The sequence below is a fragment of the Acipenser ruthenus genome, chromosome 3, assembly GCF_902713425.1.
Source record: "Acipenser ruthenus chromosome 3, fAciRut3.2 maternal haplotype, whole genome shotgun sequence".
Lineage (NCBI taxonomy): Eukaryota > Metazoa > Chordata > Actinopteri > Acipenseriformes > Acipenseridae > Acipenser > Acipenser ruthenus.
In genome coordinates, this window is record NC_081191.1 from 71,896,194 (window position 1) to 71,913,391 (window position 17,198).

The following is a 17,198-nucleotide window of genomic DNA, read 5'->3' on the forward strand; positions in this document are numbered from 1 at the left end:
TACATGTATAATAATAATAATAATAATAATAATAATAATAATAATAATAAATAAAAGGTTGGTCTGTTGAGGACAAGCAGCAGTAAAATAAATACAAGCCAAAAAGCTTTTTTATTATTATTTTTTTTTACCTGTCTTACCTTTCTATAAAACACAAACTAATCACATGCTTAAACCGGTATAGGATTACAGCCATTCAGAACCATCATTCATACCTTGAGATCTTGCATAAGAAATCTGTGTAGTTTATAAAGCAAAAGAAAAAAAAAGAAAATACAAGCAGCCCGACCACCATTACCCCATTATTATTAACATTGGCACACAGCCCAGGACTAAAGTAAATTGTTAATATTTGTTTAAATTATGTGCTCACTGTGTTTACACTGAAAGTAGTTTGGGAAGTTTTATGACTTTGTAGTACTTTCTTTTTTTTTTTTTTTTTTACATGCTTTGATTTTTACCTGTAGTCTTTGGAAGAAGTCACTACAATAAATACTTTTGTAAGTTACTGTGGAGCACTACCATACCTAAATAATAGATTTTAATCACTCTTCTACAATTTTGTTTTTATAATTTGTTTTTAATTATCAACAGGCCCAGCATCTCATACCGTACATTTGTACTTGGATCATGAAAAACCCTTATCTAATGGTATGGACCTTTCACAAGTTATTAAGTTCTCGCTGTAGGTCAGATGCCCTGCTTAATGCGTGAATTCTGGCTTCTGATTGGTTATGATAATGAAAACCACATCTTGCTCACTTAAATTTGCTAAAACCTTCCATTTGTTACAATAATTTATCCAAAGTACTGTAGCGATCTCGGTTAACGCATCACACAGGGCGAGGCATTCCATACACAGGCGGAGGGCGGGTGCGAACCCGGGAACATTTCGCACTAAAGCATAGCGCCGATACCGCTGTACAAAAGAGCGTACGTCTCTGTGTGTGATTACGTCACCTACCACCCCGTGCACGCTACAGTGCTTTAAATGTAAGTTACGCCACTGGCCAATTTAAGGCTATTTGTTAAATATGATGAAACTTTAGATGTACATTTGTTACAAAAAGGTATTGCACATTGTATGTATGTAGCTCAGAATGAAATGCTTTTTTCAAATTACTTTCACTAGACTGGGTGTCAGGGTGGAGTTCATATTTTCTCTCTCTATATATATACAAAGAGGAGAGTCTTAAATTGGAATAGCATTTGTGTAACCAACAGAATTCTGGTATCTCTGCAAACACCACACTGCAGCTTTGTTGCAATACAAGCCTGGCAGCGTCCCAACCTATGTTACAAGTGGTGCCAGTGGCTTATCGGCAGAGGGTGGAGCGAGAAAGTAAAAAGCCTGTCTGGTCTACATGCGCGAGAGGGGAGGCGGTGTCTCCAGTTGTTGCGCAGGCGTCCTTACTCGACACCTTACCCAATGTAATTCCATGGCGTTTCCTGTCAACAGCGACAACAGAGTCTGGATAACAACTCCTGAAAGTCTTGGAAACAGAACAAGCTGGAGAGAAACAGAGACGCTATGCTGGGCCCATGTCTTTCTCCAAATGAGTGTTAGCTAGTAGTGGGTTAATGTCAGCAGCGAGCAACCATGGACGCGGGATTAATGCTCTATAACAATCTCAAAGATGTGAAATGGAGCGCGACGTCTCTGCCACTGGACCGACTGGTCAGCTCGTACCGATTGCCGCAGATCGTCAAACTGAATACCGGTAAGGATCATTTGGGTCACTCGTGTTGGCTGTCATGGTGCAAAGTGGGCTCTGGTATATATGACATATTTATAGAGATTCCTGGATCTAGTAATAAATATGGGGCTGTATGGTAAGCAGTACAAATGGGACAAAAATAATTTTAAATCTGGGCAATTGCTACAGGGTAACATATAAAATGCAGTTACATTTGACAAAATACTGGAGAGAAGAAAATAAGCATTTTTTTATTTTTAATTTATGATATTAAAAGGCATTGTTCAGGATGGAAGAAGTGCTTAAGTTAGTGGGAAAAATCGCTGTACTTGTGAAAAAAAATGTTCATGAAATTAGTTAATTTAAGAAGGCTCTATGTATTTTTAAATGATAATAACAAATTATTATAATAAACGGTATTCTTCAGTTGAAGGGCGTTTATCAAAACATTCAAATAGAAAACAACAATATAAACTATATTACTGTTAATGTATCTACTGTGCTAACTGCAACTCTGTAATAAATTAATGTTTACAGATATTCTACATGTAATGTCACTTATAAAGCATAAACACAACACTGCATTACATTTTTTAAGAACATATTGACTTTTTAACTAACTCCGTTTAGGCTGTAAACCACGAACTGTTGAAATATGGGTGGCAGTGTGATATCTCAAAACGGCTCATATCTAACTTTATAAATGTAGTAGGTTGGACACCCATGTATGAATAAAAGTAAAAATGAGCATGTGAATAAGAATATCGTTAACAAACTAGGAATTGCAGCTCTGCGTCATACGTTGCAGTGTTTGTTATACTGGATGTACAGTAAATCATACGTGCTTTTTAAGAGGATTTTAGCAACACCAGACAATACTGAGCTTTAGTTGTGAGCAGGTAGAACACCCTTTATTATCCTTTATTGTGTTGTTTCAGAAACCATAGGAGGGCTGTGCTATTTTATTTAACTTGTGTTTTTTGTTTTTACTTTTATGTTTGTTTCCCTATGATCAATCATTTGAATAATTACTGATGATATTAGACACTACTTCTGCATTTAAAAACACACACACACACACACACACACACAAACCAGGATTGAACAGTACTTGTTTGTATGTTTATTTTTTTGTATAGTTACAATTGACATCGTATTAGGTTTATTCAGCTGCACTGACAGCAGAAGTGTGTTCAACGAATCTGTTTTCTGTGCCAAGGACATCATACCATAGATGGGCAAAGTGCCAGATCTAACCTTCCTATTCTTCTAGCTTCAAAGAGATTGGCAGTTTGTTTATGGTCATATTTGTATTTTTGATGTGATATATTACACATAAAGATCAGTTATATATATTGTTATTATTATTTAATTCACATCCTTAAATCTTGAAGTTAACCTGTTGAAGCACTGTGTGTACCATCAGTTTTTTTAAAGTGGGAGGTTGGCAGTGTCCTGGTCCTGGCTTTACTTACTGCTCAAGAGACATTTTCATTGCAACCTACATTTTGTTCTATTTTCACTGATTGCTAAATGTCCATAAATGTGATACTTCACTTCTTACACAAGATATATGTAAGAGCTCAGTAAGCTATATACTGTGGTTTAAAAGACACCAGCCTGTCAACTCTGGACTAAAATGTTGCATTGTGACATATTTACATATTCTTGAACCTTTTGGTAATGGCTATAAATATATTTGTTTTTATAAATGTATAATTGTTTTTGTGGGAGGTCCTTTGGGGGGAAATGCCTCTTTATGGTTTCAACCTTTTACATTATCTTTGAGATTCTTGAACTGTGAAACCTCACCAAATTATTGAACTTGGTGACACTCATAATTTTGTACAAAGTTTCAAACTTGTTTTTGTTCAAAGACTGAACTATTTTTCTGACCATGCTCTATTTCATTTACTCCAGTTTAACGTTAACGAGTTAGAAGAATTCTGCTGGAGACACATGGTTGTGAGTTCAGTGTAGGTTGGGTGAATTGGATATCCTGTGGAGACAAGGTAATTCGCACATAGGATGAAATGGTTGATGGAGTGGCATTAGGTTTCTGAGCAGCTCCAATAAAATGTGAAGTATACTCATAATAGTGATGCTCTATTTCAGTTGAAAAGGATTACCTGAAAAAGGGAAACTGGTGCAATGCACAGTCTCCAAAAAGGGGGATTATACAGGTCTGATTTCACTGTATCAGAAGGTAGAGGTACATTTACAGATCTAGCTATCAAAATGTCATTAGTCAATTTTGGAATATTGTTTGGCTTGGAGTCATGAATTTTAGTCTTTCGTACTACCAGTTATGTCATTTATATGTGACCACCATTGGTTCTGGATGAAAGTGGTCTCATATGACATTTACAGGACTGGTGGAATTCTGTTTCAGTCATACAGTATTGTGATAAGATAAGTTCACACAGATGACCTTGTGTCTGCCTAAAGTAGTTGACATTTACATTGGCTATGTTTACAATGATTGTTTGCACCCAGAATGGAGCGTTCTTTTCCTAGATTTGTGATGTCATCATACTGTCATTGTACTACTGTATACCTTTCTAGATTTTGGAAATGCATGTTCCAATCATGTAGTACCTGGAGCTGGTAGGCCACATTTGTTTAAAAAAATAACCTAGGCTTTAAAATGTCGTCTTGTCTCGTAGTCCAGCATGATAAAGTACTATATATCTTTAGAATAAAGATTACTATAGTGACAAAAATACATAATTTTTACTTTAAAGACTTGTCTTGAAACTTTTCTCCTCCTCAACTTGCCTTCTTTGCAGCTACATCTCCTTTCATGGGGTTGATGGGTCCCATCATCCAGCCTCATTTGAACTGTGACAGCTGTCGGAGGTCTCACCTCCTAGGACAGCATCATTCTTTCAGGCTTAAAAGCGAGATTCTGGGCCAACTTATTCTATTCCCTTGAATGCTGTAGTCTTGCTTATTGATTTAAATGACTTTAACAAAAATCCCCTTCTTCCTCAAGAATTATGGCATATACACCTAATTTATATTTTATTATCAGAAAAAGCATGACTTGGTAAAATAATGAATGCTCTGTCCTTGGAACATACAACCATCAAAGAAAAGTGATTGGAAAACAATCTTTTTTTGAGACTAAAGAGTGCACTTTAAGAATTTCATTACATGATACAAGTTTTTTTTTATCGTTAGCATTAGCAGGGGTTGCTTTGGACTTGGGGGATTGTGAATTATGATCATGATAGACAAAGGGGTTGACTTGATTGACCTATACTCAGAGTTGAAGGATGGATGCATATGTATGTTTGAGAATAACTGAATAGTTACCAGTACTGCATTGTTAAATCTGCATGAACAAAGTTTATTTTTGAATATTTCGTTACTAAAAGTATTTTACTTCACAGGAGAGTCAGTTGAAGGGCTGCGAGACAATGACTACATTCTGCTTCATTCGTGTCGGCAATGGACTACCATCACTGCCCACAGCCTGGAGGAGGGCCACTACGTCATAGGCCCGAAAATAGAAATCCCAGTCCATTATGGAGGTAAGTCAAGAGCAAATTACATCATCAAGCTGTAATGAACGTTTGAGGTGGTTATCGAAGCAAAGAAATTTCTAGTTGTAAAATTACCTGCCATATCATTTTATGCATGTGTGTTTTGATGTTTTCATTTAAAAGAAAAAACATAACAAATAAAACATTTAAATAATTCCAGTTATTATTGGTACATGGAGGCTGTGTCCATATCTGTTTCCATCAACCACCACTAGTTTCAATAACTCACCCACTCTACATTCTGTTTTCTACGTATTCAGTGGGTGTATATCGGTGAATTAATCAAGCTCATGAATCATCATGCTTTCTTGCATGACATGTTGCATCATTAAGGAGATACTGTGATACACTACTTATTTATGTAGTCCTCCAAATGTTTTTTGAATGAAGAAAAAATTATAGTTGGTGTAACAGGGGAGATCTGGACTGACTATTTGGCACATCCGTATTACTGCAGGTAGAGGGCAGTAGTCTCGTGGGATCCACCTGTCGGTCATGGCGATGACACTGAGAGGTGGGGAAGAGGGTGTGTGTGCTTTCCCTCTCTCTGAGTGTCTGAGGGGCGGGCCTTGGGAGACTGCTCGGCCCATAAGATCTGGCTTGGTTGTGCACTCAGGTGGCCGTGTTTGGGGAATACCCAGTGACACTGACGAAACACGTCAGTTTTAAAACAAAACGAGGCAAACCTGGCTGGGGAAAACAGCCAGCGTTAAAATAATCTAACGAGGAAAGAAATAACAGAAATCACCACGTACCCGAGGGGACGTGCTTAGTTGTACGGGGAACTCCGGCCATCCCAGTGTATAGAGGGTAACTGAGCATAGGACGGAGGCTCGTTTTGACCGGCTTAGCGGCAGTGGGGGCACTGCGTAAGCAGAACTTTTTGTTTGTAGTTTTATTACTGTGTTTTATTTTCCCTTTTTCTTTCGCCTTTGGTTTTCATTATTATTTTCGAGCACTTGTGCCTGTACCTATTGGTAAACACCGTGGTTCTGGTTACTGTTGTCAGTATCCGGTCCACGGACAACAGCGCCATCTACTGTACCAAATAAATCAGTGCGCCTGAGCGGCGTTACAAATAAAGTACTGTCTCCTTGTGTCAGTGAATTGCCTACCACCCTTCCACAGTTGGTATGAACAAAATTGTTCAAATGGAAAGTTTATCTTATATGTATCAGAAAAATGAGCTCATCATGACTATCACACAGTGGCGTAGCTAGTGGGGTGGTTTTAGGGGTTTGAAACCGCCCCCCCACCCGGAAATTCATTATTCAACAGCGTTGGAAGGAAAAAAAATGTCAGCCACCTGCGACACTGTAAACTCCCTACCCAACCAATGTGAGCTCTGACCCGTGAGCTGTTCGCTTTGTTGCCTACCTAAGCACACTTAAAACATTTCGAACATTAAAAAATTCAAACACATATCTAGTTGTGATTGGGCAGAGTCCTGTCATTTTTACACCAGATTAAGCCTTTGAATGCTTTGATTTGATACTATGTGTGATGAGACGTTGAAGTCAAAGATTAATATAGAAATATGGCCTCAGCTAATACTAGCATTACGGGCAAAGGAAAAAAGAACAAAAAAGTCTGTGATTTCTTTTCATTTGTCCCACTGCCTTTAAACCAGTGGTTTTCAACCTTTTCATCTCAAGTACCAGTGTTTCCAGCAGTACCATCAGGTGTACCAGTAAATATGTGCAATCTATAGCCCGATTCGCACTGAACTAAAAATCACCACATAAGCAGGTGGTTTTGGAATTTTTACAGAAATTTAGTCCCGTGCGAACCGTCCATTTCTTATTATCACAGATCATTTCTCAGAGGTCCTCTCATTATTTTACAGGACATCGGGACCCTCTGTAAAATATAAAACTCAGGCGTCCTGTGTATTTTTACTCCTGCGTGAATCGACCACGTCAGTATTATGTTACAATTGATATAGCCTTTATGGGGTATTCGCCTCAAAACAATGCCAGCCTTTGCAATAAACCATAGTATAATATTAAAATTGGTACGATCTGTCCTGAAATTCTACAGTTCAGTAAAACACAACGATTCGGCATAACCAAATTGGGGACGGGCAAAAATACAAAACATGTCAGCTGTAAACACAATGGAGAGGTGGATAACTGTATGAAAAAAAACTCGAGACAGAAAATATTCAAGGCAATTAAAGATAGGTGTGCATAATCTTGACAGAAGATTACAATTGTTTTCAATCCTGCCTGTTTACCATGAAATACATACTTTGTAGACATATGGACTGGTGTTTGTATAAACTGGTTCATAAGTCATAAGCGACACTGTTTAGTTCCTGACCATCTTAAATGTGACATAGCTTAAATTTATGTTGGTATGGGATATATTTAGTTTGTTTCCCTAACTATGTCTTTACCATCTACAGAACTACAAATTCACTGGCAGGTAGAGGTCATAGAGGCTACACCTCTTTTTAGCACAAACCTGTTAAGGGAAATGTTGGTCCTTAGAAATGTGGAAGCGGTTGTAACACATAGCTGTTTTCTTAAGCAAATAGAACCTCTAAGGCTTTCATTGGGAAGAACTTAAACAAAACTGCCTGGGTTAGACCCCTAAGTGCTGGACACCTACACAGATGACCAGTTACAGTATAATTGGATGTTAGAGATAACATGATGCAGCCAAACTTAAATATATAAGGAGTGCTAATAACCACTGTTTTAAAATCCAGTACTAACAGTAGCATCACTGATCCCATTTTAATTTTGTTGAAGAGCATAGTTTCTTTGCTTGTGTTTTATACTTCAATTTGGCATATTCGGATACAACTCACTCCAGTGGTCTACATGCAAAAGTACCAGGATTCAGAAGTGTGTCTATAGCTTTGTATTTAAATATTTGCATATCCTTAAAAAAAAAAAAAAAGGGATTTACAGGACCGTAAGATGGGCTTCAGTAATAGTGTTAATAGAGCTAATAATACTAAGACAGTGGATTTTAAAGCATGGGTTTGCACTCTTTTAAAGACATGCTTCCATAGCCTGATATAGAACACTAAGGGACTGTAACACTGTTAAGCTCTCTTCAGGCTCAATTCACAAGGTGCTGAAAGAAAAACTAACTGTTGGAGACCGTTCATTTTCTCACTACTGTCACATAGTTTAGTGAACTGTAAAGCGATCGAGTGAACTGTGATCAAATCAATGTGTTTTTTTTTGTTGTTGTTTTTTTTCACTCCAGGAAATTGCATTAGATTGGTTTAGTTTGACTTCTGGAACCTGCTGTTATGGAAACTTACATTTTGTGACGCTTCAGTACCAGTATGTGCAATAAAATCTGAATCCATTTTATTTATTTATTAATTTTTTTGTAATTGCAAATAGAATTTGGCTCCCTAATGGCAAACACTTTTATTAATCAGATTGACATTTTGTAAGCTTTAATTCCCTAAGGGCACAATATTTAATGTCTACCTCTGATTTTAATATTGGCTTCACCTGTTTCAAAGTGAAAAGAAATATAGAAAACAAATATCGATAACAAAACAGTAAGGTACAACACATATGCATATTGTTAATTTCACAGTCGGGTGATCACAGAGTATTTTAAATTTACTGGTGCAATAATATACACAACCAGCTTCAATTATGCAGGGCAGCTTGCTGTTGATTCCCCTTTTATCAGCTGCAAACAAGGATTTATGTAGGAAATGTTTAAGTAGTACAAATGTGCTTATATTGTGCATTTACAGGAATTTTTAAATAGAAATAGCAATGTGGTAATTAAATGAATTCTGGAATTCGAGTAGCATAGATTATGGTAAGGCGGTGATACTGAAGTACAGTGTGTAATCTCTCTCTAGGCCCATTTTATTACTATTATTGATTGATTTCTTAGCAGACACCCTTATCCAGGGCGACTTACAGTTGTTACAAAATTTCACAATACAAAGTATCGTATTACAAAATATCACATTACAGATAAGAGCAGTTATAAGTACAGTAAAATCAGTAGAAAATAAGATCAAATTCAAATAAGAGCAAAATAAAGAATACAGTAAATAATTACATTTAAGAGAAAATTCTACTAAGAGCAGGTAAACTTATAGTAAAAATATTTGCTTATAAGAATAGATTCCATTAAGAGCACGTAGTAAGTACGATAAATGGATGAGAACGATTTCAAATAAGAGCAATTACAAAAAATGTGAGTACGGATACCTTTTAAGTGTAAAATCAAGTACAAGATAGAGAAAATAGTTATAATTAAGCAGTAGTAGGATACGACAAAGTATGGAGCAGTTCAGTGCTAGTACAAGATGATGGAAGTACTGGTATAATTGGGTGCCATATAGTGCAGTATAGTCGAGAGTTGTGAGGTTTACAGATGCTGTCTGAACAGGTGTGTCTTGAGGAGGTGCTGGAAGATGGTCAGGGTCTGAGCAGTCCTGATAGCTGTGGATAGACCATTGCACCACTGAGGGCAAGGGTGGAGAAGGAGTGGAATCCGGGGGAGTGGAGGGGGGTATAGCTGTTCTGCCGGTGGTGGAGGAGCAGAGAGGGTGTAGGGAGAAATAATAGTCTGGAGATAGGAGGGAGCAGAAAGGTTGAGACAGCGTTTGGCAAGTACAAGAGTTTTGAATTGGATGCGAACTGTGATAGGGAGCCAGTTGAGGGAGTGGAGCAGTGGTGTAGCGTGGGAGAAACGAGAAAGTGAAAAGTCAAGGCAGACAGCAGAGTTTTGGATGAGCTGGAGCGGACGGATAGCAGAGGCAGGAGAGAGTTGCAGTAATCAAGGCAGTACAGTACAATTTAGATAAAGTGTAACATTTGTTACATTTGATACTGTACTGGGACTAATCGCACAGCACTTTTTAATGTTAATGTTTAATGTATTTTGGATTTGCCGTTACCAGAAAATTAAATGTTACTTTTTGTTATGAAATGCCCCTTTCTTTCAGTCTTTGATGTACAGTACAATTCTATTTTCTTTTTTTTTAGCTACAGCTGCTAAAACATTTTTCACTTTCACTCCTTCATGTTGTCTGAGTGTTTTGAAGTGGTTCTCGTCTTTCACTTAGCCCCTATTATTCAATTCCGTCTCATCCTAATCTATTAAACACGCCTCTATACTACTGCATTGTACTACAGTGACTCACTCTTTCTGTTTGCTTTGACTTCCAAAAAAAATAAATAATAATAATAATTTATGAACTATATGGGAGCATTTACCCACTCAGGAGGCTGTGCTCAGACTCTCTCCCTCATTATATAACAAACATAACCGAGCCTCCTCCATGTTTCACTGTAAGTATGGTGTTCTTTTCTTTGAAAGCTTCATTTTTTTCGTCTGTGAACATAGAGCTGATGTGACTTGCCAAAAAGCTCCAGTTTTGACTCATCTGTTCAAAGGACATTCTCCCAGAAGGATTGTGGCTTGTCAATATGCATTTTAGCAAATTCCAGTCTGGCTTTTTATGTTTTTCTTTCAAAAGTGGAGTCCTCCTGGGTCTTCTTCCATGGAGCCCACTTTCGCTCAAAAAGCGACGGATGGTGCGATCAGAAACTGACGTACCTTCACCTTGGAGTTCAGCTTGTATCTCTTTGGCAGTTATCCTTGGTTCTTTTTCTACCATTCGCACTATCCTTCTGTTCAATCTGGGGTCGATTTTCCTCTTGCGGCCGCGCCCAGGGAGGTTGGCTACAGTTCCATGGACCTTAAACTTCTTAATAATATTTGCAACTGTTGTCACAGGAACATCAAGCTGCTTGGAGATGGTCATGTAGCCTTTACCTTTACCATGCTTGTCTATTATTTTCTTTCTGATCTCCTCAGACAACTCTCTCCTTTGCTTCAAAGGAGCACACAATGATACCAAACAGCACAGTGACTACTTTTCTCCATTTAAATAGACTGAATGACTGATTACAAGATTGGAGACATGTGTGATACTAATTAAAGAAACTAATTAGTTTGAAATATCACTATAATCCAATTATTTATGATCTTTTCTAAGGGGTACCAACAAATGTGTCCAGTCCATTTTAGAATATCTTTGTAGAATAAGCAATAATTCATCTCTTTTCACAGCTTCTTTGCTTTATTCTATGACATACCAAAGGCATGCAAGTATACATGATAAAATAGCTTTTAATTTCATCACTTTTCAGGAGGAATGAAGCATTATTTCAATGAGCTGTAAGGGTACCAACAAATTTGAGCACGTCTGTATATATATTTCACGGGGCGGGAGCCAGGCTATCTGTAGAGATGTCGCCTTTCTCGGAGAGCCGCCCACCGTTAGGACCAAGCCCTCAGCAGGGTGAGGTCTGCATCGTGGTGAGGTCACCAATGCAGATTAACAGAGGGCTGCGTCGTGATGCGGCTAATTCCAAGGCTGGGTGCTCGGCACCCTCAGGGACATAGAGTTAGTAAAGGTTGAATACATATAAGAGAGGGCACGCCGTTTGCTAAGGCCCAACATATAGAAGGGGGGTCCTCACCGTTTGGGGGACCAGACACACAGGGGAGATCCCCTGCACATAAAACATATAGAAGGGGGGTCCTCACCATTTGGGGGACCAGACACACAGAAACTGAAAAACTACAAATATTTTTAGGAGAGGTGGGGATAACATGTGCACTAGCTGCCGAATATGTGACTGCCTGCCACAGTCTAAGAGAAACAAATTAACCTGCACTGAAAATTGTCTTTTCATTGTGTCTGTTTATAGACTGTACCTGTCTGTTTGTATGTTTATTTTGCTTTGGCAAAACGTGTTTATTCTTGTCATGCCAATAAAGCTTATTGAATTGAATTGAATTGAATATAGCGAAGGAGGAGGAAATGAAAAAATGCAAGACAGAAGTAGAGGGTGTGACTAATGGTTTAAATAGGAAGTAGATTTGATTGATGATAGGAGATCAAAGGGAGGAGCCTAGCTCCCGCCCCCTGAACCACACTAATAGGTTAACATGTATTTAAACCATATGGAGCACTGCTCATTTTAGACCAGTACATGGTTTCATTATTGTAGAATTCTTTCACAGGGGATTGTTTGAGTTTCCAGTTTGTGTATATGATGTGTGCAATGCAATCAGATTGAAAGGAGCTTTATGCTCATACAGAACGACATGCTACTTTATTGAAACCACATCCAACGGAGTGTTATTCATATACAAGCTATATGTTGTGAACGTGAATGTTAGATTTGCTTCTAAGTTTCTGTTTTGACTATTGATTACCCCAAGCAACAGATCTTGTTAAGATCAGTTTGGTTAGTTGAGCATTCTACCATTCTACCATCGTTATACTAATTACTGCACTTCTGGAAATGGACTGTGACCATTAACCCACAGACTGATTTTGTGTCAATTATGACAGCGTTATCCTTATAGCAGCTTTAGGAACTACCAAGTAACAAAATGTTATGCTAAACCGGCTAAAATGCCATAATCACTAGTTTTTGTTTGTTTGGTTAATTACAATTAAATCCCTGCCTCATTTAGCCTGCATTTCCGGTCTTGTATTACTTCAGCTTTTTTTTTTTAATATCAATGATCAGTAAATATTTTACAGTGAAAGGCATTGATTTGTTTTGCTTGTTACACTCTAATCAAACATAATATTCTTTCTGTATTTGTGAATGAATGGATTTATTGTAATCACAATTTCATCAGCTTTTTGTATAGTTACTGCACTTTTCAATTTGTTTTGATAGTACTATACTGCATATTGAATAGGAAAAACAACTTCTGGTTTGGTTGTGCACAAAAGGACAGCTGAAGTTTTTGTAAATAATTTTGAAAATAATTTTAAAAGCCAAATATGCAGCAAGAAAGCCTTAAGTGACTCATAACAATAATAGTAATAACACATGCAAATAAACTGACATCTCTGGTTTACATTTTTCCAAAACCTTATGTTGCCTTGATGTACCTCAAATACCTGAAAGTGTAGAGTATGTAAGCAACAATTCCAGATTACATGTGCAAATGGTTGAGCTCTCTCTCTCTCTCTCTCTCTCTCTCTCTCTCTCTCTCTCTCTCTCTCTCTCATTTTTCTATATATATTATAATCCAGGACTGGCAATGGAACATGAAAAAAGCAAAGTGATTGGTCGAGCAAGGTTCCAGCTGTCCATATATTGGATAGATATGGACAGTTAGAGCCTTGTCATATATCCTAAATCACTGCGCTGCCTCACAGACATGCCGATTTGGATGAAGACCAATTAAATGAACTGGAAGATAGCAAAACAGAAAGAAAAAAAAAATCCCTGTCTTTCAGGTCTGTCTCAGAGTTGTAATGACTCGAATCGCAATTTTCGGTGACTCGAGTCATTATCATCAGATGACTCGACTCAAGTCCCTGCAAGAAAAGACTCAACTCAACTCGAGTCCCCACTCAAAACTGTCCACTCGACTCGAGTCATAGTCTTTATGATAAAATAAATTACGTGATCAGTTTGCAGTTTCATTTTCAGTAACTGATGTGTACAAGCCCTGCCTTTTTATGAGTGAGAGGAACACGTGACAACATAGAGACAGAGACAGTAGCGTCAGCAGCATGGAAGGTAAATCAAGAGTACCTGCGCTCGTCAAGTTCACAAGAACTATGGAGTAGACAGGGAGAGAAATAAGCAGTCTGCATCCTGCCAGCACTGAGACATGCCAAACTAAAATAAACTTAAATGTTTTTTTTTAGTATTTCTTACTAATCAATACTTATTTGGTGGGCCAATCAATAGATTTTTATTTAGCTTAAAACTTCAATGCAGTAGAAAAGGGGTTTAGTGTTTGTTGTCTGGTTTAATGTATATTGATTTAACATTATATTATGTTTAATTTGCTTTAGAAAACAAAAAAAGAACAGCTAAAATTGTAAGTTGTTTTTAAAATCCAAACTGACACTTGCGAATCCATGTACAAGCTTATAAACTTATAAGCTTATAAACTTATAAGCTTATAAAAAAAAAAAGAAAAAAAAGTTTAACGTAATAATGCTCACAAAATGTAACGTAATAATGCACTGTACAAGAAATGAACACACAACCTTCTGGAGCTTTAATAAATGTATATATATATATATATAATATATATATATATATATATATATATATATATATATTTTTTTTTTTAACATTCTTGTAGCCAATAGCCACTGTCACTATAGCACACAGTACAGATTATCAATGAAGCTGTTGCACGGTCATCTTTGTTTTCCATAATTCCTGAATTGAGTTAATCAGCTTTAGTTGTGTTTGATTAATTGAGTATATCAGAATTTGCATGCTGGATAGATGTTTTAGTTAGTTTGGTTAAAAAGTTTTGCTTTTTTAAAATTCATAAAAAATGAAAATGGGCAGACCAGACCACAGCATGGTTTTGGGAATAGGCACAATCAACATTGCCAGACTAAAGGAGGCTGAGAACAGAGCTGCATTGTTTTCAAATAATTTTGTTTTCAAAAAAAGTAGTCTGTGGATTTTGTTATAGTGGGTGAACAGAAACAGCAGCTACAATACCAGTGTTTTACGTTAGTAGGGTTATTCAAAATACAATTGACCTCTTGAGTATTACTGTGCGTTTGTGCATTTTAACTACATTGATGATTTTATTTAGACAAACAACTGGGATTTTATTGTGCTAAGTATAGGTGGTTAAAGGGTTTATGGTGCAATGTGTTCTGTGTGAAATATTTTCACTATTTTTTAAAATATATTAGTGAGCAGCCCTTGTTTTATCTGAAAATAAAATAAATGACTTATTTTGTAACACACATTCTTATGCTAAACTTAGCCTTTCAAGATACATTTATTTCTGTAATATTAAGCAAATTAGGTTTAGTTTATTGATTTTGAACTGGAGCATATATGTGCGAGTATGCAATGGTTTTAAAACTCTGATTTCACCTCAGTTGCATTACTTGGACTGTTTTCCTTTGTAACTGCTATGCTTTAAGGCCTAGAAGCAAGATCTCTGTATGTTTATAAAATACTAAGTGATTTCAATGGAAATGTAAGAAATGCCCATGGAGAAGAATATAACATTTCAAGCTACATTAGTCTCCGAGCTGGAATAAACCGCTGTCTAAATTAAAACAAAACTGGGGAATCTATCACTATACTCACTCACCTCGACTTTGTCACTTCAAATAATGTATTTTTAGTGGTCTGTAAACGCTACAGAAAAAAGCAAAAAGACACTTCTGCAGATTATCCACCCCTCTCTGATACAGGCTTTAAAAAAATGACTGAAATCTGAGACGTCATTATTTTTTTTACTCCCGTTCTGCTGAAACAACAGCATCTTCCACTCACAGAAAAAAATAATAATAATTCAGTGCCGTCTCCACTCCGCCTCCTGGTAGATCTTTTCAATGACTTCTGCTTTCTATTTCCTTTTTTCTTTTTTTTTTTTTTTTTCAAATACACTGTTTGACCTGGATTATAAATGCAATAAGGCCCTTCAGGATGACCTTATACGTTGAATATACAGACTTCTTGAGTTTGGAGGCCCAGAGGCGTCCGTATATTCGACATATACGGACACCCTGTCGGGTCTTATTGCATGAAAAAATAACAACCTCTGATTGGTTAAACAGCATCACATGACAGTGCGTATACGCACGGCTTGTGTACTAATGAGCCGCTTCACACTGTATAAATCAATACGCACAACATTATACAAATTCTATGACAAACTGCCATTGTATTTCTTAGCTATAAAACCACTGGCACAGCACCAACTTTCCTAGTGAAGTCAGTAATCCACCTGAAAATGAGGCACAGCTACATGAAATAGAAGAAAGCAAAGATGACACATGGGTTGTTAATGTATTTAAAAACTTAAATGAATGGCTTTAATTAATTTAAAGCCAGTCTCTCGCAATGCTATACAAACCACTGCTTGAGAAGTACAGCGGTGCCATGCACCTACTTTCAGAAGTCAGGTTGCATCAAGGGAAATAATGTTTGTAACTGAACATCGACCTGAAAGCAGTTTACTACTGCTGGACTCCAACACTGCAAAACAGACAACAGCGAAGTTCAATTATATCCACACACTCGCCTCTAAATCCGACTACAGCCTCCTTTGCAGCTGCGCCATTTCCTTCCTCAGTTTCAGGAAACTCCGCCCAGAAAAAAACCCTGGTTGTACAAGACTCTGCCCTCTACTTATGAGATGCTGGTTTCATTACAGAAATTCACAATGGAAACATGCAGTTTATTTTTATAAGTAAAACTTAAAACGAATTATTGAACACAAATTAAATGTTTTGTCCTTTGGGAGTATGTAACACTGCTGAGGTACACATAATGAAAGTGTATTGGGTTTCTTTATTTAAAAAGTGTTGCAATTATTTTTCGTCCAGCAAACGACAATTAAATTCGAAATAGCCGTTTCATAAGTGGTATAAACCATTTTGGGCCATGCGGTTCCCATGAAATGTACGCACTTTTGGGTGGTTAAAGGCCCTTGGCTTCGCCGTGGGCCTAATCACTACCCAGGTGTGCGTATATTTCATGGTAACCGCACGGCCTGCCATGAAATATATCAAACAACCTTTTTTTATTCAAAACCGTAGTGGTTAAACTGAACACTGTTATATGAGGAGGAGGTTAAATGTCAGCAAAACTTGCAAAGAAAATGTACAAAATGAAATTTACTGGTTGCATAAATATTCAGCCCCTTAAGTCAGTACTTGGTAGAAGCACTTTTGCAGCAATTACTGCTATGAGTCTGTTTGGATAGGTCTCTACTAGCTTTGCACAGTAGGATGGTGAAATTTTTGCCCATACTTCACAGGAAAATTGCTCCAGTTCTGATAAGTTGTTGCCATACATTTTCGATTGGATTCAAGTCAGGACTTTGACTGGGCCACTCAAGAACATTAATTCTCTTCTTGTTCAACCACTCCAGTGTGGCTTTGGCTTTGTGCTTCAAGTCATTGTCCTGCTGAAATGTG

General features: G+C 37.2%; 1 protein-coding gene across 1 annotated transcript in view; it reads left to right on the top strand.

Annotated features, from left to right (window-relative positions):
• The first annotated feature begins 953 nt into the window (after positions 1 to 953).
• The window catches only part of LOC117394749 (GRB2-associated and regulator of MAPK protein 1-like), a 65,214-nt gene continuing 48,969 nt past the window's right edge, over positions 954 to 17,198 (top strand). The window contains exons 1-3 of the mRNA XM_033993262.3: positions 954 to 993; positions 1,460 to 1,721; positions 5,093 to 5,233. Coding sequence (XP_033849153.3) covers positions 1,601 to 1,721; positions 5,093 to 5,233 — 262 coding nt within the window. The 5' untranslated portion in view covers positions 954 to 993; positions 1,460 to 1,600. The remainder of the gene's footprint in view (positions 994 to 1,459; positions 1,722 to 5,092; positions 5,234 to 17,198) is intronic.